Source organism: Melanostigma gelatinosum (genome assembly GCF_949748355.1).
Source record: "Melanostigma gelatinosum genome assembly, chromosome: 9".
Classification (NCBI taxonomy): Eukaryota; Metazoa; Chordata; class Actinopteri; order Perciformes; family Zoarcidae; genus Melanostigma; species Melanostigma gelatinosum.
The window spans coordinates 11,794,296-11,816,995 of record NC_136642.1 but is presented as its reverse complement, the minus strand read 5'-3'; the positions used below and the strand labels follow the sequence as shown (position 1 = coordinate 11,816,995).

The 22,700-nt window shown below is 41.0% G+C and overlaps 2 protein-coding genes across 3 annotated transcripts; both read right to left on the bottom strand.

Annotated features, from left to right (window-relative positions):
- Window positions 1-21: 21 nt before the first annotated feature.
- Window positions 22-10,274, bottom strand: otoa (otoancorin; the record flags this gene model as incomplete). Its single annotated transcript, XM_079276169.1, has 24 exons — window positions 22-104; window positions 252-405; window positions 1,357-1,439; window positions 1,606-1,742; window positions 2,054-2,196; window positions 2,701-2,850; window positions 3,301-3,491; window positions 3,598-3,706; window positions 3,868-3,958; window positions 4,037-4,230; window positions 4,565-4,706; window positions 4,793-4,911; window positions 5,004-5,124; window positions 5,602-5,651; window positions 5,868-6,005; window positions 6,100-6,501; window positions 6,612-6,729; window positions 7,130-7,272; window positions 7,379-7,497; window positions 8,087-8,220; window positions 8,304-8,491; window positions 8,607-8,669; window positions 10,059-10,120; window positions 10,217-10,274. The coding sequence occupies 24 exons, from the start codon at window positions 10,272-10,274 to the stop codon at window positions 22-24; spliced, it is 3,192 nt and encodes a 1,063-aa protein (XP_079132295.1).
- A 2,051-nt stretch (window positions 10,275-12,325) lies between these two features.
- Window positions 12,326-21,939, bottom strand: LOC306782319 (interleukin-6 receptor subunit alpha-like). Of its 2 annotated transcripts, XM_079275627.1 has the most exons (13): window positions 21,779-21,939; window positions 20,127-20,756; window positions 19,387-19,510; window positions 17,728-17,906; window positions 17,465-17,634; window positions 17,179-17,329; window positions 16,339-16,373; window positions 16,186-16,243; window positions 15,740-15,836; window positions 15,384-15,591; window positions 13,825-13,901; window positions 12,999-13,045; window positions 12,326-12,575 (listed from the first exon to the last, which is right to left on the bottom strand). In XM_079275627.1, the coding sequence occupies exons 1-13, from the start codon at window positions 21,858-21,860 to the stop codon at window positions 12,511-12,513; spliced, it is 1,923 nt and encodes a 640-aa protein (XP_079131753.1). In that variant the 5' UTR covers window positions 21,861-21,939; the 3' UTR covers window positions 12,326-12,510. The 2 variants fall into 2 exon arrangements, with proteins under 2 accessions (XP_079131753.1, XP_079131754.1); XM_079275628.1 differs by lacking the exons at window positions 12,326-12,575; window positions 12,999-13,045; window positions 13,825-13,901 and having other exon boundaries at window positions 14,812-15,591.
- Between the last annotated feature and the right edge of the window lie 761 nt (window positions 21,940-22,700).

The following is a 22,700-nucleotide window of genomic DNA, read 5'->3' as shown; positions in this document are numbered from 1 at the left end:
GGATGTGGTGGCTTTCTGTTCTCACAGCAGCAGGAACCCCATGAGGAGTAACAGAAAGGGCTTCATGAGAGCTGAGATCCCCTCAACATTCAGCGATGGAGTACCTGCACGAGAGCGATATGAAGACTGAATGCAAAGAATTTCTCACTGAGCCTTGAAAGTCCATGAAACCATATCATAGGATGGGGTCTTACATAAACACTATTTTCTACCACTGAATGAATGTACACCGCGGACATGTATGTTGTTACCTGACTGGTCAGATCGCTGTGTTTGGTCAGGTGACCCGATCAAAGCACTTTCAAGTGCGGCCAGCTGCTCATCACTCAGGGAAGCTCGCTGTTCACTGGTTAGCATTGCAGCGTTGTCGGGTCCAAGAGCGTTCAACTGAGTAACTGAGAGTGCCTGAGGGGGAAACGGAAACAAAATCACTTTAATAGCATAGAAATACAATCCAATTAAAATGACTTGATACGAGCAAGATTTATTTTTCTTTACTAAATGCATCCCGTTTATTAAAGTTGAATATTTTGTATCAAAAATTATATACAGATTTTTTTTAAGTTACAGTAAAGTGTAGTAAAAAATCTCAGAAACGTCAGACTATATTATGTCAGTCATAAAATGTAAAAAAAAAAATGGTATGTCAAAATAAGTCATGAAAAAGTCATAGTATATTTACGTCGAAAACAAATAGTCATTGTATAGTTTAATTCATTGTAAAGTATATTTAATGAAAGTCATAAAAGATGTATGTCGAAAAAAGTAGTTAAAATGTCATAGTGTAATATGACAAAAAAAATGTCATAGTATAGTAAATCGAAAAAAATGATAGTATGGTATGTCGAAAAAAGTAATTGTATATTATGTAAAAAAAAATCATAGTTTAGTATGCGGAACAAAAGTAAAGGGGATGTCAAAAAAGTCCTGACAAAGTCATAAAAAAGTCTTGAAAAAGGCAAAGTATAGTATCTTGAAAATAAATACAGAATAGTATGTTGGAAAAAAAGTAATGTAAAATTACAGTATGCCAAAAAAATAATAGTAGGTATGTGCAAAGAAACCATGAATAAATCATAGTATAGTATGTCGAAAAAGTAATGTAGAAGTCAGCGTAATGAATGGAAAAAGCAATCGTATAGTATGCAATTAAAAAGTCATAGGATATAAATCATGGTCATAACTAGTCATACAAATTAACAAAAAAAAAAAAAGACTATTGTTAAGCTTAAATATCTCTACTTAAGTACAGTACTTGATAAAATGTACTTAATAACTCGATTTGGCACCAAGCTGAAAGACGATGGAAATCAAGAACAAAAGTTTGAGAAAGTTACTTACAGCCCAGTGTTGTACCGGTATGTGCCGGATGCAGGACTCGCTGATAAATGAGAAGACAGCCGGGTCTAAAGAAGCCAACTCAGCTGAATCCAACCCAGCTGAGGGAGACGGAAACAGCTTGTCAGTATATTTGTTAAAAGCTGCTCAGCACAGAACGAGAACGAAAACTAGTTTCTGCACCAGCCAACAATTTACAGCACTTCCTGAGAATAATACACTTGGGTTTTGTGTGCAAAGAACACAGAGTAGAGGTGATTGTCTAACCAACGATGTTGGCCAGCTCAGACACTTGTGCTTCAGTCCAGGTGTTGGGTTTTCCAAATGCAGACACAGCAAGATTTTTCAACTGTTGTGCAACCTTGTAGGAGCATTGAACACCATCCATTGAGCCCACAGCGTCCCTGTGACACACACAGACACATCAGAACACAGTACAAATATTTGATTCTTCTCTAAAGAATGCTTTGTGAACTTAACAAAAAGCTTGAAAGAAATTTCACCTTTGATTGTGAAACCATATTTGGTTCAAAACTATTTAAGCTTGCAGAATGTCTTTGGTTAATAGTCTTCAAATTGGACGTTAAGACCAGAGATTAAAACATATGGTGGAGGTGCATGAGAGAAACACAGAGTTTGTATAACATAATATTTTTGTATCTCTCTCTTGACTGATCTAAAGTTACTAGTAGTGAGTTCTGTATGGTGCACAAACTTGAAGGCGTTCAGGTTGAGCTGTCCGAACTCGCTGGAGTTTAGGCCACAGATGAACTGGCTCAGTGCTACCATGTCTGCAGCATCCAGCTGCTGCACTTGCAGGTTGTTATATAAAGCAACACCCTTCCACACCGCCTCCATCTATTGAGACAGGTTATGTTGATTAGTGAACATCATGGTAATCAGTATACGAGTCGTAGCAAGCCCCAGAGGGTTTGAAGCAAATTTGTACATAGTGGCAAAATGGTGGAATTACAACTTCTGGGTCCCAAAAATACTTTTTCCAATAGACTTATATATTTGGAAAGAGACGGATGTAAATCAACGGATATTTTCAACTTTCAACTTTCCAGTACGAACACTTGAATAGCCATTATTTGAATCATAAGGTCCTAAATGTTGGATAATGCACTAAAAGCCAAATCCAGAATTATTTTTCTCCCTCGGTTTATGTGACTGAGCCTGTGAACAAGGTTTGACCGGGAGCTGGGAGGCGGACTTCAACGAAACGAAATGCTCTAAGTCTACGGGCCCCACAGATGTAGAAGGCTGAACATCGCTGAGAGATCCTGGATCCAACGCTGTTGCCAGTTTTCTTCATACATCCACGAGTCATGAACATATGAAGCTGGTTTTATTCTTCACCTGTGGATCCTTCCAGCCACATTTGGCAATTTCCTCCAGAGTGTCGAGTGAGAAGGGGAGCTTCTCCAGGTCTGCATTGGAGAAGCCCCGAGTTATGCATCCCATCTGTATCACCGCACTCTCAGTCATCTGTGACACTGGGCCCAATACCTGCAGAAACACACAGAAACAATCAAGTGAATCAAGCTTTTAATCAGAAAATGATTGTGATGAACACAAAATGCAATGACAGCATAAAAAAAGTTCTTGATTCACATTTTGAATAAGTTTTGAACATGAATTTATATTCATTATGCACTTTCAGTTTCGATGATTAAACCCATTCTTTTTTTTAGATATTAGGAGGTAGGGTGTGGGAGAGATTTCTTTCAAAATTTTGTTAAAAAGTTAAGGTTCAGCTGCCCTCCAAAATAGTGTTCCTACAGTCCCTCATTGTGGTGACCTCACTGCCAACCTCCACAATCAAACCAAAAGAATGAAAACCCCATGAAATGTCAGAACAAGAAAGAATTATAAATTGACTTTCTCCCTTTCTCAATGCACCAGAGGAGTCCTCTGTTCACTGAATGAACAGAACCAGGATCAGTGCCTCGATTGTACCTCAGTTGCTTTTTTACTGAGCACGGCCAGTTGGTCTTCCCCGTAGTCGGAGACAGCCCCAAGTGTTTCTAAAGTAGCGAGGAAGGTTTTGTTTGACATCTGAGCAAGCTCTGTAGGTTTCCAGTAGACGTTGTCCATTCCAAGTTCTTCGATCAACGCCACAGTGACTTCTTCATCACCACTCCTGGTGGCTGAGAGAGACAAGAGAGAAACACATATAGCAGGTGAGAAATAGAAAAGTACAGTGGAGCAATGCATCACTATTTCTTTGTGCGGTATCACGAAGTCTCTTTTTACATCTTCCATTTGATGTGGTGGTGGTGGTGAGATCGAAGATTTTTTTCCCCAGGGCTTTTGAGGGGCGCATGCCCGACTTCAGGAAATAGAGAATGTCCTTCATCCAGGGCTGACACAGACCGAGAGGGAAACAATAAAGAAAACGGTATTATAAGAAATACATGCACAAATTATTGCGACCAGAAGAGTGCGGTGCTGAACTCCCTCTTGGTTTTGAGTGATGTATCAGTGGTCAGATGACATGTGGTGGTTAACACAAAATATACACACCTTATAGGGCAGAGCAGATGTGGCATTGTCATCCAAAAGGAGGAGAGGACCCAGTGTTTCCATAGTCTCAGCTGTCCAATGAGATGGATCCCTGCAAAAGATTTCTTTTAAATGCATGACTCTTGCTTTCTCTGCAGCTACTCAGGCGTCCACAGGGAAACTGTCCTACCCAAAAGTCTGCGCGACCAGCTGAATTATATCTGCCCTGTGGCGCTGAGGAATGTGCTGGCAGGAGGCCATTCCCTGGAGGCTGAAGTTGAGGACATCTGGGGCCATTTGGAGCAGTTGGAAAGGCTGAAGCTCACATAAAAGCGGTCCAAGCTTGGACACAGTCTCATTTGTCAGTCCAGATAGGTCTGGCCCCTGCAAATACATTGTGAATATCTTAGGTCGATGTTCACACGATAGACTCAAAATGTTATAATAATAGGTGTGGAGCAGTTGACAATTTAAAGGAAAAAGTGAATAATAAATAATTCTCAATTGAACGCCGATGAAACATTTTGGACCAATGTGTTGGACATCAAAACACCAAATGAGGAAATATATTTTGGCAGAGTTCAGGAAACTTGGACCATCTCTACCCCAAGGAGCATTTTTGCCGCTCTAATAGCTATTGATGATTCAGCACCTTGATGAGATAGTTGTTGTTAGCTTTTTCCTTTAACTTATCACCCGTCTGTATCCTTGTGTGTACTTCGGCCAGGCAAAGCAGAGCTCTCCTGGTGAGTGCGGGGCGAGAAGGGGAACGATGAGGCAATGAACTCAGGTTGGCCTCTTCTATCTTCTCGAGGAAGACGGGACACACAGAGTCAGGCAAATCCCGCACCTTCCTAGGCCTGGGATAGTATAAATGACATGGAGAGCTGTTACATTTTGGTATGGATTTTAAGATAAAGTGTGTTAGAGAAACGACTTTCTTTACGGCAGGTGAAGAAGTAAGTTTGTGGGAATGTTGTTCATCTCCTCCACAGTGACGTTTTTGAAATAGTCAACTCTCTCTTTCTCCTTAGTTGCAAAAAGCTTTCTGGCAGCCCATCCTGCCTGAAAAGGTACATTTGTTGTCAATTGGTGTACTCTAAAAATAATGTATCTACATATGTGCGTACATACTTTCTGTGTGAGTAAATACATACCTGCGCTTTGGAGAACCACTGCGGAGTCTCTGTTATGGCCTGAGCCATGTCTTGCGTATCATTGTCCGCTACATCGTCTATCATCTCAGCGGTTACTCCCTGAAAGACTGAATGCAGCTTCCTGTCTCGGCCAATAATGTTTAGTATGTAAGCATGTTAGGCAAATGGCAAAATTGTACAAACTAACAAGAGCATGCAAATAACTGAAACAATACATAAGCCTGCATTAAACAGGAATTTGGTAAAGCTAACGAGGTTTGGGATGACACGTCAGAAGTGATGATTGTGTCATTGTTTTCTCAACATGGAGACACTGTTTTTTTCAGTGTTAATCTCTTGTATAATAATTTCATATATGATAATCAAAGATGTTTTAGAGGATTAACAATGTTACTTGCTCATTTGATGACCAATATTCAATGTTATCGAGACATACTAGAGATCATCGTTTGCTTTGATGATCTTGAAAATGACCACGAATTTGAATTCACACCTCTTGCCAGTCATGGCAGAAACAATGTAGCCGTATTATTGTAAGGCTTTTGTATTGCATTGTATTGATTGGAAGTTCTGCTTTTTTTTCACTGCTGCATCTTACCAATGAAACTTCTTTCCATCATGCATCATGTTTTTTGCAAAGACAGCTGCCTATAAGTCGGAAAGATTGCACCAATTTTTAATACATACAACTCATTACTTAACTAACAATTAACAGATACATTATGAAAGTAACTGTAACATTGGTTTGTCGTGAATGTTTTAAGAACAATAATAAGACAGATAATTCAAAATATGTTGAAAATGTGTAATGAAATGTGTTAATAGGTCATTGCTGTTGACGGAGGAGGTATTCAGGGACGTTACCTGTGACCGAGACCAAGTTTTAGACACCACTTGGTCCAAAGAGATGTTTGCTTTGTCCAGATTGTTTAGAGAAAGTCTGTGAAGCAAACGGCCGGGCAACTTCCGCACCATCTCTGAGGGAACCATTTGTCCAAGCGGCTACAGGGAGATATTCAATTATCTTCTGAAATGATGGTCACAGTGGTAATAAATAAAGTGCACTTGTAATTCCTGCTGCTCTCTCCTTACTCACCCCCTGCAGCAGAGCCATCAGCTGCCCCTTTGTCATCTGCATGCACATCTTGTTCAGGCCCTCTTTATCAGGCAGTATGTTCCTGATGTTCTTGAGCACACTGCTTGGCAAACCACCTGCAACTGACTGAAGGTAGCGAGGAAGTAAGTCCTTAAGAGCGACAGACTTCCAGCAGTCATGCAAGCTCACGTTATTGCAAAGCAATTTCTTGGACAGGGTGCGCTGCTGGCCCCGTGTCCATTGGACGGTGGATCCCACATTTTTGAGTAATTCTTTGAGTGGTTTGTCGGGAATCTCAGACAGCTGTTTGGGAGACAGCAAGGCAACACTTCTGCCCAGCTTGCCAAGTGCTTCAGTGCTGTTTGGATTTGACATCACAAACTTGACAAGACTCGTCTTCAGCTTTAGTCAGCAGAGGGTAAGAAGACAAAAGAAAAACTAAATGTTACTTCTGTTCTGGCCGAGGGGGCCATGGGTTGAAGTTTGGGTAAGTTTAAGCAAGTAACTGCTACCTGTTTGATCTTGGGGTTGCTGAAGTCATCGCAGTATTTAAGCTCAGAGAGGAGTTTCCTGCTGATGTCAGGAGTCAAGTCTGGAGCAGCGTCAAAATGACAGGCCAGTATGCCGAGTCTGACGAGGAAGTGGATAATTATTTAAACCTTGAAATTGAATCAGCTCTCTATGATGTTGAGTACATTCACTTGTATACAGAATTATCATAATACTAATGTCCCATTCTCTGTCATATAATGAGTGACTGTATGTATAATGATTTCTCTCTTAGCTGTTAAGACCTTTCCTCCTTAAAATAACCCCTAAAGCTCCCACATTCAGGGTAAACAGTGAGTGGAAGGTTTCATCTGTCCTCTTCAGTTTGACCACGAAATGACATGACATGGGACAGACAGAAAAACCTGAACATATCGAGAAAACAAGTTATGTAAGTACAGATCTAGATTCGGATACAGAGTCTTTATGTTTTAAGCTTCTCATTCGTTTTTAACTGTAAAGCACATTCATGCATAAATACTTGTCCACATTCTCAGCAAACGACTTGTTTTCATGGAAGCAGTCTCGAAATCTTTGGAGAAACTTCTTGCCCAGGCTTGGATTGATCTTAGAGGTCATATTCATAGCGGATGTGAACTGGGCTGAGCGGAAGAATTTACACAGCTAGAGGAGAAAATGAAGGAAACAAAGCAACAGAGCTACAAATTAAAATGGTGTCCTTTGCTGCTGGTTGCATTGGCTCTTCACCCTTCTCTGCAGACCATCTAACCTCTTCTTTGGGAGAAGAATCAACGTCTTTTGTTGCTAAACGGGAGATGTACGGTCCCATCATGGTCAACGCCTCCAAGTTCAGCCATTCCAGTAAAGGTTTGCATCTCTTCATCAGCACTACAGAGTAAATGAAGCGGTTACAAGTCACATTCATACTTAACAGAAAAGTGACAACAGGAAAGAGGCAGGAAACAAGGCATCACACCAACCCATTCAGGATGTATGGGTAAGATTTGGCTGTTTGCGGTACTGATGAGTGTTTATTGTCACCAGTGCTGGAGACTATCCCCTTCCTGTAGCACTTGATATTCATCTTTGATTTGCATGATTCCCTAGATCTAAACAAATACATTTGCAAGCTACTTACTGTGTCACAGAAACACACACAAAAGATCCAGCCTTTCTGTGACACAAACAACACCTCATTGTCCTTTGACCTTGCTCTTGTCACAGATTTTCTCCTGCTTCATTTAAAAAAAAGTTTTTTAATGACACAATCGTCCGCTTGCTTTGTAGGATTTACATACGAGAGGCTCATCTACCTCCCGCTTTTCCAGTCTCTGTTATTTTCCATATGTTTTCTGTTTCACATAGGAGTATGAATTAATCCGATTTTCTCATGAATAGTTAATGATAAATATATCAGAATGTTTGACTTGACTTTATCGTCGAGAATGGTTTCTGATGGTCTTAACTAATTTCTTACTTGATCTTGGGCCAGATGGTGGCCTCATTGTACAGTTGAAGTACTTCTGTGTGATCTGCTCTTTCACCCATCTTACCACCCGAGTCCTTTGGTCTTTAGACATGGCATCATACACCTCCATCAGCACCTTCATCCTGGAACCAACGACCAATTTTACAATTTTAGGAAACGCTGCTGAGAGACAGCGGAGGAAGTAATTACATAATGGCACACTCACATTTTTTTCAGGTTTTGCCGTCTTCCTACGTTAGTGGGAAGGTTAAAAGGCATATTCCGCAGCGCAGGTTTGGCAGCTGAGAGCAGCGTGTCATACTCGTCTGAAGTCATGTTGTTTTCACTCCGTGTGGTCAAAGTCGCCCAGCACAGAGGAGCCACAAATGCTTGCATGTAACATGCAGATGCCACCTGGGTGAGTGAGAGAGATTGCAGGAATCAATAGAGGGCCAGAAAGCTGCATTAGCTCATGGATTATGTTTTCTTTTCTCAAGATCTTGGCATTAGTGTGGTCTGGAGTACTGACAGAGGAGTTCCTCATCAGCTTGAGCATGGTTGGAAGATTCTTGAAATTCCACATCTTGGTTGTCTAAACGAGATAGAGAAAAAATAGACAACTAATGTATTCTGGCTAAGAGGTGCAGTTAAACAAATAATAAATAATATGACCCATAAACCATTAAGATAACAATTGGAATGCTCCAAAAAAAAACAATAATTATTGACAGTGGTTTAAGTGCTTGACTGTGTGTGTGTGTGTGTGTGTGTGTGTGTGTGTGTGTGTGTGTGTGTGTGTGTGTGTGTGTGTGTGTGTGTGTGTGTGTGTGTGTGTATTCGCACCATTTCTTCGTCGGTAGCAACAGAATGCAGGACATTGAGAAAAGTAGGTAGGAGGGTGCCAGATTGCTCAGAGTTTCTGTCTGTCATCGGCAAGTCACTGAAAGAGGATTGAAAGTGGAAACCGTAGAAATGGTTTTAAATATTAAGTGTTGCGTTTTCATTTTCTGATTAATTTGAGCCTTTAATCATCCATTTTCACTTTTATTAGCAACCCTCTGCTTCCTACACTTTGGTCAGGAGCCATTACATGTGTATTCATAAAAAGGCACCTAAACATTTGAACATCTGACATTTTCTGTCTCTTCAGGAAATCAACCAGACAGAACAGGGACCCGCACAGAGACACCCTTACAGAATTACCTGCTGTTGAAGACAGTTTTCAGCTGCATTATCTCAGGCGCGGGGTATCCTGTAACAGAGAAACCCTCCATATTTATATGTTGCACAGTTAAACAACATCAGGACTGGTCTGATTATTTGCCATGTATTATTGTCTTGCGTTATGAGTCTCTCTCTCAGAGGAAGAGAGAGAGAGAGAGAGAGAGAGAGAGAGAGAGAGAGAGAGAGAGAGAGAGAAAGTTCCCTCACCCTGAGTCTGGCACTTCCTCATCTGATGAAAAAAAGACAGACATCAGGGTCATCGTTAAGGTATGATATGTAACTGTTTAACTTACTCTCTGTTAATGGTTAGAACAACTTATTGAACTGAAAAAACATGTGAACAAGACTTAATTGCAGTACGTTTGGGGGTTTCTATGTACTTTATCTACAGTATATGAACAAAAAAAAGTTTCTCAGACTGATGGTAGCAGATGCTGACAAGAAGCTGTGATCTTTAAAAAAACAATCAAGATTTAAGGCACAAAGTGTTCATGGACCTGAAAAGCCTGGTGATGATGAAGGTTCTGATATGCAACAAGTAGGCCATACAGTTGTACAACTAGAACGTGTGTGTGTGTGTGCGTGCATGTTTTTTTCCCCTGTAAACTCATCACTGTTCAGCAAAAGCACGACATAATCTCAATGTGATGATGATGAATTGTTATTATTCTAAAAATCTCTTCTCTTTGACAATGAAAGCTTTACCTGAAAGTAAGAATCCCCTTCAAAGCTAACAAGTATTCAAGAAATGACATACCAGTTTTTTGGCCATGTCTCTGAAGTCATGTTTATTTTTAGGCATCCCATCTGGTGGTATAGCTGAATGAATAATTATGAAAAGACACACATTAACAACATGCATACATTTGGGCGTGCATTTCTTAAGACCATCGATGGAATGGTGTTGTTGCTTACCCAAAGCTGCACAGGCCACAAAGAGGAGCAAGAAACATGTTCCTCCTTTCGGGGCCATGGCGAAAACACCTGCCTGCCTGTCTGTTGAACAGGAGGACAGAATTCAAAGACGTTATTCATATCAACACATATTACCAGTCATTTTGACTTTTGTATTCTTTGCGTTATGTAATGATGTATTTCTTTCCATAACAGAAAATGATTGATTTTTGTTATTCAGTCTCTAGTTGTTATGGAACCTGTCTCCATGCAAACCACCTCCAGTTTTATGACAAGCTTCCTCCTCTGAGGATTTGTGGTCTAGTTACCACCCTTGTTACCCATCTTACAGGAGGCTCAACGGACTTTGGAGGATAACATGCTGTGAAAAACATGTTTGGAAAAGTACATGATGTGCTTGCCTGCTTCTTGCCTCTTCCTCCATCACTTTTGCATAAACACAAACTTTGAATTCAACATGGTCTCTCACATATTGGAGCTTCCTCTCAAACATTTGCATGTTGGTTCTTTGCTTTCAATTTGTTTGCTCTCCATTGATTTGACTTCTCATTTAAATATGCGATTATACCAAAAATGGTAGAGTAAAAATAAAAAATGTATACAGTTTTATTGCCCAATGTTTTATGTGCTGGGCACATAATCACACACATCAAGAAATAAATAATAAAACACAAAAACACATTTATACCTGTACGTTTAAGCAAAGTAATGGCTTCAACATAATTACACACCGGAAACTATCAACACATCACAAGGACTGACACGGGAAACAAAGAACATATTGATTTATGTACAAATTACTTTTTACTTACATAATCTGCGTCCGCTACCAGGTAGATTATTAAAACAATGCAATTTAAAAACAGAAAAGTAAAGATGTGCGTGTTGTCCCACTCAGGTCTGATGTGAGTTGGCTGGGTGGTAACCTGTTCTCTTGAACACCTGAAGTAGGTGCATCTTATTTGATTATTTCTGTGAGGGGTGGGGGGGGGGGCGTGTGTGTGTGTGTGTGTGTGTGAGTGAGTAAAGACAGCACTACAGTAGAACTGGCAGGAGAATATAATACTGCATGTCACAAAGAAAGAAATACTTAAGGAGTCTTTGCTTTGGCAACATGTTTTTATTCACTACGTCATGCCAAAAAGGCCTTTGAATTAAAATGGAATTTAACTGAATTGATTTGAATTGAGAGAGAGATCAAAGTTCCCTCACCCTTAGTCTGGCACTTGCAAATGAAAGCTTGTAAAGATGGATAGGCTGATAAAATCAACACACCACCACCAAATGAAAATATGTGGTCAAAAAGACTAACAAAGGAAGACAGCTTTAACCAAACAGTACAAGCTTTATTCACACTCCAGAGAACATTTGAATGTTCGGGCCATTGCAAAAGTAGGATAAGATTCAGGTTTATTGGCAGCTAGATGCTACATCTATGGGGCCATTACTGTCGTTTGCAAATGTGTGTGTAACTGTATTGCAATCTGTGTGTAGGTAATGAGATTTGTAAATGTGTAAGAGAATCTCTAAATGTCACGAATTCCTCTTCATATTAGTTTATTTTCATCCTGTCTGCTTGTTTTATTAACTCTCCTGTCATTTCAGATCCCACCATTCACACCCGATCATCTCTCATTCCCCTCACCTGGTCCTCCACACCCATCTCACCTGCAGCCCATTCCCTCATTCGACCTCACTATTTAGGTCCCTTCACTTGTTCTCTGCCAGATTGTCTTGTGTGTCTCTGCCAAGCTCGCCAGTGTTATATATCGTACTATTCTGATCTGCCTGGTCCGACCCTGTCTGCCTGTTTGCCTGCCCCTTGTTGGATTTGTTTGCCTTTTGGACTGACCTCCCGGTGTTGACCCTGCCTTTACCGAGTAAAGAAACCTATACCTGAATCTTGTCTCCGAGTTGTGCTTTTGGGTTCTAGTATCTGTAATCCTTCCACTAAATGCACACTGAGATTTGAGAATAGAAGAATCTGCAAATGTGTAAAAAGAAGTATGTTCTGTGATACTTGTTTTTTTAAAGATGTTTTTATTTCCAGCTATTAAATCAAAACACTTACAGACAATATCTATGTACACATTTACAAGTTTGCCCACATATTTTCCATGTACACATTTTTGATTTGTGTATGATTGGAAATCTGACAATGTTATCAACTGAGCAATTAGTGGCCTGAAGCAAATGTATTCGTGTCTTTGTCGTTTCTAAAATAGAGTCCATCCGTGTGTTGCTCTGTACAGACAAAGACACAAAGGAGGAGCATCGTGACTGTTGGGTTTGTTTCACTCCATGTTTCCTTCCACTTTGGAGCCAATAACCACATGGAGATTTGGGTTGGAGAAGTGATCTGAAAAGGCCCATTGACACTGGTTAGTGGGTGATATCGGGCTTGTGTGTTAACAGTATTTTTATGGGATTGTTTTGTTTCTTTTTGTCAACAAAACAAAATCGAACTGACTTTGTCGAGCTCTCGTACTTTCTGATGTCCGTACCCTGTCAGTGGCACTCAACCACACTCCCGTTCATGCCTATTCAATTTGAGTAAAGCTTTTAAAAATGCCTAACATTTGAATTAATAAAAAAGCGCAGAAAAATAATGCTAAAACAGTTCACTTAAGTATTTTCTGTGTCGCCAAAGTTTGAGGAACTTATTTCTGTGTGGGAAAAAACTAACTAAACGATCAAAGATTATCTTTTCATGGGACAGCACAATAACATATCATATGTGACATATGCAACATTATAGTGTGTGTGTTTTTGTGCAATTCACCTGCAGCAAACTCATGGATGTCAGCGGGCCTTTTAAGAATTACATCTCTGAGGAGGACAGAAAATACAAATAGTAACTGTACAACTAAAGTATGATTCGATGAGCAGCTTAGATTAGGTTTTTGAAAGTATGGCATTTTTCCTTGAAACAACTGGCTGCACTGCACACCCAGACAAACTCAGACATTTTATCATCCTTGAAAATACAAAAAAAGAAAAGAAAAAGACAAGCTCACGGTCACCAGGACAACTCAGAGCGAGATGTATTCCAAAAGCAAGCGGAGTTAAGTTAGAACATGGAATTGTTTGCCTGACGATATGTGCATGTCAAGCTCAGTTTACATCTTTTCAGACATAAACCTTTATTTGAAATATTTAGGCTTTAATTCATATTTTGTTTAAGCATGTAATTGTTCTAGTTTTGTTCTATTTTGTACCTGAGATCTTTGTAATATAACTTTCCAAAGGGGAAATCCTCTTTATCACAAATGTAGCCTAAATATAGTAATACTGTCACTATCTGTAATTCTCTTTAATTAGGTTGCCGATATTGTTTACTTGCTGGTGTCTTTTATCAGACACTACTATTAAATACAACTAATTAAGGATGCCACCACGCTAATTAGGAGGAGAAACAAGAGTAGACTCATTTACATGTGTTCATAAAGGCTGGCCTTGGTTTGTTTAATAAGTGTTATCTGTCCATGAGAGCAAGCTTCTGCGTGACGTCAGGATCTCAACACTAGCAATAGCAAAGTTCACCAACACGCACACCACGAGCCTTTTTATTGTCTGAAAGCAAAAGAAGTTGATCGAGCTGACGTTACCTCAGAAAGCCCCCGATCAACACCTCTACTTCTGGATGCGATCTCAAATACGTCTCGTTGTCGACTCTCGTTGTGATCTGACAATCATGAGAAAATGCACGTCAGGATCGCTGATCAGCAGCATGCAGATCAAGCTGCGGCTCTGTCGTTAGCGGTGTTACCGTGAAGCGTCGCAGCTTCTCTTGCTGCGCAGCACTTAATACTCCCACGTCCAGTTTCGCTAAAGCTCCGTTTCCAGCCATCATCTGTGTTCGTCGAATTATTTACCTGACTGTGTCCACCGACCGGCAAAACGTTTGATACGGTTTGGGCAGAAGTGCTGCTATGGAAACGACCTCCATCAATAATGGCTGCGTCCGCGAGGTGGCAGCACGTGACAGGACAACAGTTCCCAGTATATTCTTGTGTCGTAATTGAACTGAATCCACGTCTTGAAGCAGGAATAATTTGAGAATTGCATGACAGGTATAAACAGCACTGTTGTGTCTACTTAGAGCCTCTTAAAAAACCTCAAGAATCCTTCAACTTTTTGATTTTTTTCTGTAGTATTGCAAGAGCAGTGAACAACCACAGTGGCTGTAGTGAAGTTTCATCACTGACTCAGTTCATTAACTTTTCTAATTGTACCCCATCACATGCCACATATGACCACAACAATCATATTTGATGAGGTTTTGGCTGATGAATTACTTCCTGGAGGTGACTGTTTAGATTTCGCTGAACAGACACTGAAAACTGTTTGAAATTCCAATTTGCTTTTTGACATTTTGTATCCCAACTCAACATGCTGCTCGGGTTTGTATTAACTCACTGTTCCTCCTTCTCTGTGCAATGTGTGCAGTTTAGAATGCTCGGCAACATAGCACCCGATTTGCAGAGTGGTAATTTGATTTTATTCAATACATTTTGCAATATCTGTCTTGAGGTTCCCTTCAAGACAGAGGCTCAAGATCAGATAATAAAGCAGGACCCAACTTAAGGCCTGTCTTATCAGTTGATGTTATTTTTACGAGGTAAATATTTTCTGGAGTTCAGGGGCCAACACAGAACCTTAAACAAGACAATCAGCCTAATCAGTCTAAAAGGGAGGACAGCTGATGAACAACCAGTGCTTTTGTCAGCAACTTTTGGCAATTCTTGTCAAACCTTGTATTGAATATGTTTAAACAGAAAGAGCAGGAGGCAAGTGACATATTTGATAAACCTTAATAGAAATTATATACAAAGAGAACATGAGGTGGTATGCTTGACGCAGGCCTATAATGAGGCCTACATCTCTACAGTTTATCAACACACTTGGCACAGACTTGAGAAAGAGCAGGTACAAGGCTGCTTCTGAGACAAAGACAACAAAAACTCTATGAGAGGTATTTTAGGAATTAGTTAAAGAATAGTCGAATTTTTGTTTCCAACAGAAGCTCATTGGAGAATGATAACAACTTTAAATCCATTATCCTTAGTCATCTGTGACACTGACTCGTCTTATTCCCTTTCCTGCCTGCTCATGAGTCCCTATGGAGACAGAAATAACTTGTGTTGTTGAAGTGCATGGCGTCTACCCTCTCCTTCAGCCGCTGTTCTTCTTCATTTTCTTCTTCCCCTTCTTCCACTTCCCTCTGTGGGGTTTGTTTGTAATGAGGAGGGGCAAAGGTCACCAGAGACTGCCCTTCTGGAGGTGTTGGTGCAGAAGGCAGAGGCCGTGGAGAGTCACCACACTGTATGACGACACTCAGTCTCTGGAGTTTAGGCATAAATCTGTCCTTGTGTCTGAAATGAAAAGAAGAGAATTTGACTGAAATAATTTGCTGAGATTTGAAGACTGGGACATCCACCCACTGGTTATGAATGTATCCATGTTTGTGGTACAGCAGGAAATACCATATTTTCTATATAGATATAAATAGATATAATATACCTCAATATGTAGGCAGCCAAAATGACCGAAACGAGAGAAAGTGAACCAGATATCCACATGACATGACGTAACACCTCCGCACCACTTTGGACTGGAACTGCAGTAAAGACAGGAGAAGACAGTGAGAAATCCAAATAGAGCTGAATAACATCCATGCAACGTGTATGGGTGTAACTGAATGTGTGTGTGTGTGTGTGTGTGTGTGTGATTTGTGTTGAGCCATGTTTCCTGTGGCTTGTTTCGTTGTTAAGCCTCAGTTATTATGATGACATGGCTTCCTGTTGAAACCCAGTGGGGCAGACGGGGTTTTCAGCACTAACAACATAAGAGTTCCCTCTCTCTCGTCTTTCCCCCCCTCGACTCTCTCACACACTCACACACACACACACACACACACACACGCAAATAATTAACCAACATGTTTCACTGCCTGCTAGCTGTCTTACCATCAAACACATCCTCATCTGTATCGGAGCTGCCTTCGTTGTCTGTGTATACTGGGAACTGCAAGTTAGAGAAAGTAACACAAGAGACGTGGTGCAATACTGGAGGCAGCACAACAATGAGTACAGCAGAACTAATGTCTCTTTGACTCTCACCATTGTGGCAGAGAGATCATCCTTCGACCCTTTAGCTGAGGAGAAAGAAACCCATGTTTAACAGAAAGGCAGCCCCTTCATCTAGACAATAAAACATTTATGAAAAGTAAAAACAAACTATTATAATGCTTTGTTTCGAGCAGTGTTTCACATCTGGAGGTTGGGAAGAGGTCACAAGAAAGACCAGCAAGACAGGAACCAGAAATAAGTCTTTCATCTCATCACATGAAAAAAAGGTTGGGAGCCACTGATCTAGACGGAGTTCTGTTATTGTGTAATTACTTTATATAGTCATGTTGTGTTGAAAAAAAATCATTACCTTTGGATTCAAGACTTATTTAAAAATCAAATGATTTGATCTACAGGTGTTTTTTCGAGTGAAAAGTTCTTTAAAGAGAAAAGAAACTCATTCACACTAAATATTCTGTTGATATATGATTGCTTCTGTGATATAGCTGCATATTAAGCTGGAAGGGGTAAAAGTAGGTACGTCTGAGAGGGTGATTATGACGAGCTTCTTTGGAAAACCCAATCATACGGGAAGGAAACAGGAGGCCCTCCTGCTCAGGTCGTCATGGCTACCTTTGTCTGCGTCCAGGCTGGGTCATGTATTACGAAGGTGATAAAGCTCAATGATTTACAGGTCCCCCCTAATCCACACCACTTCCATGTCTCTAAAACTAATAACACACTTTTTCTGCCTGCTGGCCCCTGAGCAAGAAAAAGTGCTAATTTGCAGTTTCCACTAACAACAGCTTCAACTAAACGCACGACCCAATTTTGAAATGGCTTGCTTTTTTTTTTACGTTTCTTTCCATGAGTGTGTGCATGTGTGCCTACCTGTCGTGAACAACCAACTGCTGGCATAGACAGGTTCACTCCAGTCACTCCACTGACCATCATACTCCTCCTTGGTCCTGAGCTGTATCAAGTACTCAACACCAGGCATTGCATCAGTGATAGTGTAGGAGCGCTTCTTTATCTTCTGTATCTACATGGACACACACAGAGAGGCAACCAGGAAAACCTTATTGTTCAGGCCAGAACACTACTACTGAACTGTGAAAAGTAAACACACTCACACCAACAGTGCATGCTCAGAAAGCATTTGTCCACCAGCACGCACCTGCCCATGATATAACGAGGACATATGAGGTCGGTATTTGAGCTCGTAGATTAGTTCATAATAGTTGTCTTGGGGCTTCCAGGAGTTCGGCAAACCCCAGGTGACGGTCATCCTCATCTCCTGTCCCTCCTCCTGTTGAACTGTCACATACGATGGAGGGTCCGGCTTTACTGAGGGAGCGGGAAGGAATATAGTAAGTGTTATCCACCAGACCTAACGCACACGTGACACGGACACACGCCCGGCTCGACACACAAACTTACAAATGCTCAGAGGTAGGAAGAGCAGCAGGTCGCTGGTGGCGTTTCCCGTGATGCTCGTAACACACAGGTAGGCCATGTGAAGGGTTCTCTGCTCGTCCTCATTGTGCTCCAGAGCACACCAACAGCGGGAGCGCCGAGATGAGTATGAGCACTGCGATCGAAGAAATGCATCTGTCGGGCTGAGAGAAGGAACAACTGTTTCACTCACAGGAAGATGGGTGAGATAAAAAAGAACACGACTTGTATTGCTGTTGTAGTTTTAACCTTGTTCACCCCCCGTATGTAGTAAAGTAAATAAAAAAGTATTTTTCTGGGGTGCCATGGTGGTCCAGCTGAGTACTCTCTCGCTCCCTCTCCCCTCATTTCCTGTCATTTCTCTACTGTCACATGTCTAATAAAAGCGCAACATTCTTTTTATTTCAACCAATACTTCATTCAATGCTTTCTCTGAAACATCAACTTCTCCCAGCACTTCCAATCAGCTATTTCAAACGTCTCAACTGCAAAACTTTAGCAGTTTTCTTCCCAAAACGTCATCATTTCTGGTTAACTTTTGAATTTGGAGTCTAAATCATTCAACGCAACATCAAATGCTCTGGTTTGAAATGTATGACAAGGTATAGGAGGGATAAAGGAGAATAATTCAAATGATTTATTGTACATCTATGTAGATGTGAAATTGAGACCTGCTAACAGACCTGATGTGATTGACAGGTCAGTTGACTCAGAGGCCGAAAAGAAACTGCATCTCAATCATAGTTTGTAATATATAATAATAATAATAATTCTTTATTTTATATAGCGCTTTTCTTAGTACCCAAAGACGCTTTACAAGGTTCCATGCACACCATTCGCCCAGTCATACCGGTGGTGGTAAGCTACGTCTGTAGCCACAGCTGCCCTGTGGCTTATTTTATATAGCGCTTTTCTAAGTACCCAAAGACGCTTTACAAGGTTCCATGCACACCATTCGCCCAGTCGTACCGGTGGTGGTAAGCTACGTCTGTAGCCACAGCTGCCCTGTGGCTTATTTTATATAGCGCTTTTCTAAGTACCCAAAGACGCTTTACAAGGTTCCATGCACACCATTCGCCCAGTCGTACCGGTGGTGGTAAGCTACGTCTGTAGCCACAGCTGCCCTGTGGCTTATTTTATATAGCGCTTTTCTAAGTACCCAAAGACGCTTTACAAGGTTCCATGCACACCATTCGCCCAGTCATACCGGTGGTGGTAAGCTACGTCTGTAGCCACAGCTGCCCTGGGGCAGACTGACGGAAGCGTGGCAACTAATTTGTGCACAACGGCCCCTCCGACCAACACCAAGCATTCACTCGCATTCACACCAAGCATTCACCATTCATTCCTTTGCATGTTTTTTCCGAGGTGGGGGAAACCGGAGTGCCCGGAGGAAACCCACGCGGCCACGGCTGAGAACATGCAAACTCAACACAGGTTGTACCAGGAATCGAAACCAGAAACCTTGACTGGGAAGCGAACCCAGTACCTTCTTACTGTGAGGCAGTGATCTTAACCACTCTGCCACCGTGCCGCCCCACCGTGCCGTAATGTTGTTAAAGGTTTGAAAAGTAGTATTTACTATCTCCACACACACGTATAAGTTATTCATTGGGTAGTTGTGGTATTAGTGTCTGTCCTTACCTTTTACTGAGTAAGAGGTAACAGTTAGGCCATACAGTGACGGGCTTCTGAGGCACCCATTCACAGCGAATCTTACTGCTGGGTGACCTTTTGTAGCAGGACAGGCTGGGATTCTCTGGAGGATCTAACACATAAAGAAGACATGCAGTGATACTGTATATTCATCTCTCAGTTATTTGTTGTCTTTACTAACTATATCTACATCAACCACCAAGAAATCACCGAAAGGCTACAACAATTATTTTTGCTGTTGAGTAAACTCTCAAACATGTTTTTCAATGAGTGGTTTTAAAAACAATAAAAAATGGCAATAATGCTTGTTCAGAATCCAATATGTCATATTGAATATTGTCATATATATAACATTAAATATTTGTTTTGTCCAACCAACAATCCAAATCACAAAAATATTGAATCAACAATCATGTAAAACGAAAAGCAGGGCACCATACCATAAGCATGTATGCATTAAAGCACATATGTACGTACATTTGTGAAGTAGCATATCTCATTGTTCTACCCCTACATCATTACTCAGTTTATTGTCACACTGATGCATTACATCTGTCATTTACATTCTGAATATGTAGCATAATGCACTTTGCAACGTCTTACTAAAACTGTATTTTATACAGAAAAACTAACGCTAATGCTGAAGTTTTTGTTTTGAAAAACAAGATATGTTCGGACAAATGAAAGAGCGAAGGATAAATTTCCAATTGCCTGCTGTTCTGACTCACCTGCAACGTTTACCTTTAAGGAGAAGGTCTCTCTGCCTCTGTGATGGCAGGTGTACCTCCCAGAGTCCGTCAGTCTTACCGAGGCCAGAGACAGTGAAGCCCCACTCCTCTCAAATGTGATTTCACCCCAGTCTCTGTCTCCTTTTCCCACTGTCCTACTGTTCCACTTCCACTGTAGCCTTGACTTTATGCCTCTTGTTACTCTGCTCCCTTCCTCCGCTCCCTCCTCTTCTTCATAATCGCCCACTCCGTCCATCTCCTCAGCCTCCCGGTCGGATTCAACCTTCGGCAGTCTGCTCGCATTGGTTGGCCGGACTGTGTGAGTGGTGGTAGAAGCTGTATGTCCTCTCTCTGTACGTCCATGGCTTCTGCTTTCTCCTGCCGATTTTGAGTTCGACTGGTATCCCTCACTTACAGGATTCTTCACAGTATGTGTTTTGCTTTTCATCAAAACTCCAGCTTTGCTTATCATGTTTACAGTGGTTGGGGTTGCATTAAAATAACTCCCTCTTCTGTTGTTGGAACTGTTTGTGTGAATGCTGACCTTCACTCCGTTCACCTCCACACCACCACTGCAGGTCAAAACCAACTTACTGCCCGGAGATACAACCAACAAACCAGGGGGAGGGTCTGCACAGAAAAACAAACATCATTTATAGAGCTTATAAACCAACAGGTGTGCTGGTTGTCTTGACCTATGTGTGGGAGAGCCTTTTTTTATTGTACATTCAGACAGTATTTTGCTCAAAATGACAAGTTCTTGAACATCGGTTGCTGTCGACTCCGCACGGCACAGATAGAACATTACATAACCAAAACTAACTCTTTTTTAACTTCCTCTTTTAAGAGGCATCTTTTCTTTACTGTTTCTTTTTATATCATGCCCTCTCACTTATTTACATTTCTGACATCCCCTAATTACACCGATTTTTGGATTGCACTCAAAACTCAATTAATTATGACTTGAGAAGTATTTACACCCTCCTGTCCATTGCCCTTGCAAACATACTTTCTCTCCCTTACTCCCACTTTCCCAGTTCCCTGTCTATCTCGCCTAAAGATATGGAAATAACTAGAGGCTCTGCTGAGAGAAGGCAAAACCACACATCTGCGACTGTGTGTGGACAGGATTTAGGTTAAATACATTTACACATATTCTAACATTTGAATTTTCCTGACCCAGTATATACATCATTTGTCTGACCTGCATTCATAATTTGGATAATTAGATATTTTGACACCAAAGTAAAAGGAACTGTATCCCCTTTAAGAAAAAATAACTGAACATCTGGAGAAAATAATAACTGAGTAAATACTTTAAGCAAATAATATGAAGAACATTTATCCACAAAAGCTTTACAAAACAACAATTTAGATGTTAAACACATGACAACAAAGATTATTTCTTAATGATCTGTTATAAATATGTCAAATACGAAAAATAAACAACTTTTGCGAAACAATGTAGCACGTTGTGCTTACACTGCAAACAAAGCAGGCTGCTACAGAGCACGGTTTCATCCATTTACTGTGCTTGACAACAATCTGAATACCTCTTGGGTGACAATAATGAGCCCATAAGCGAACAAAACACCTTACATCCGCTTTTAAAATAATGAATAATGAAAAGGATCAATCACAAAGATTATTACCTTTTCTCGGACATGTTCCGTCGAAAATGCCTTGGACCTGTGCGGCGCACAGAACGCACAGCAAAGGGAGAAAACCCCGCATGTTTGCGCACGAGTCTCCCCTCACCGGGTCCTCACACCATCACTCACATGCAAACAGCACCAGTTGGAGATTATTGTGGTTCTCGTCGATCTCGTCACACGAATAACAACAACTGAAAGTCCTCCTGCACAGACGGGGTTGTTAAACCGGTTTCCTCTGGTTGCAGCAGTCTGCTGTCAGTAAGACCCGTTATTGTGAAATCCCAGCTCTCTTCCCGTTGTTCAGTACTTTGAAGAGGAAATCCGACCGAGCGTCAAAATAAAAACCCCGTGAAAGCTGAAAATAGGCCTGCTATGATCATTTCAATATCTAAAACTGGTAATACTCAGGAAGTCTGTCACACTCAACTTCCTTTCTTGATGTCCTTCATTTTTTGTGTCACACATGGTGCACTTTGGTTTTAATTACATACTGTAAGTGTGGGAATGTACATGTATTTTCTGTCGTATTGAGTTGCATTTATTGACAAGTCTTGACAAGTACTCAAAATATCTCTTTTTCATATTTGCCAATGAAAAATGATGGTGCGTCGTGATAAACTAGACGACTAAAGAGTGCTTTTGCCACACAAGGTAGCACAGGTCTATTTTTCTTTTTTGAGCATTGTACAATCATTTCTAAAGCTGCCAGCCATTTTTCCACCTCATTTCATGCCCCACAGCAGCGTGGTCATCTCTACCGTACACTGTGGTTGCTACTTGAAATAACATTTGCATGGACACACAGTTTGATTCTCTCATTTGAAAGAAAGATGACAAGTTTATTGACCACCGTTCAACAGTACATTCATTTCTGGCCTTGTTCCTGCAGCTCATGTTAGCATAATGTGGTGTTTTCAGT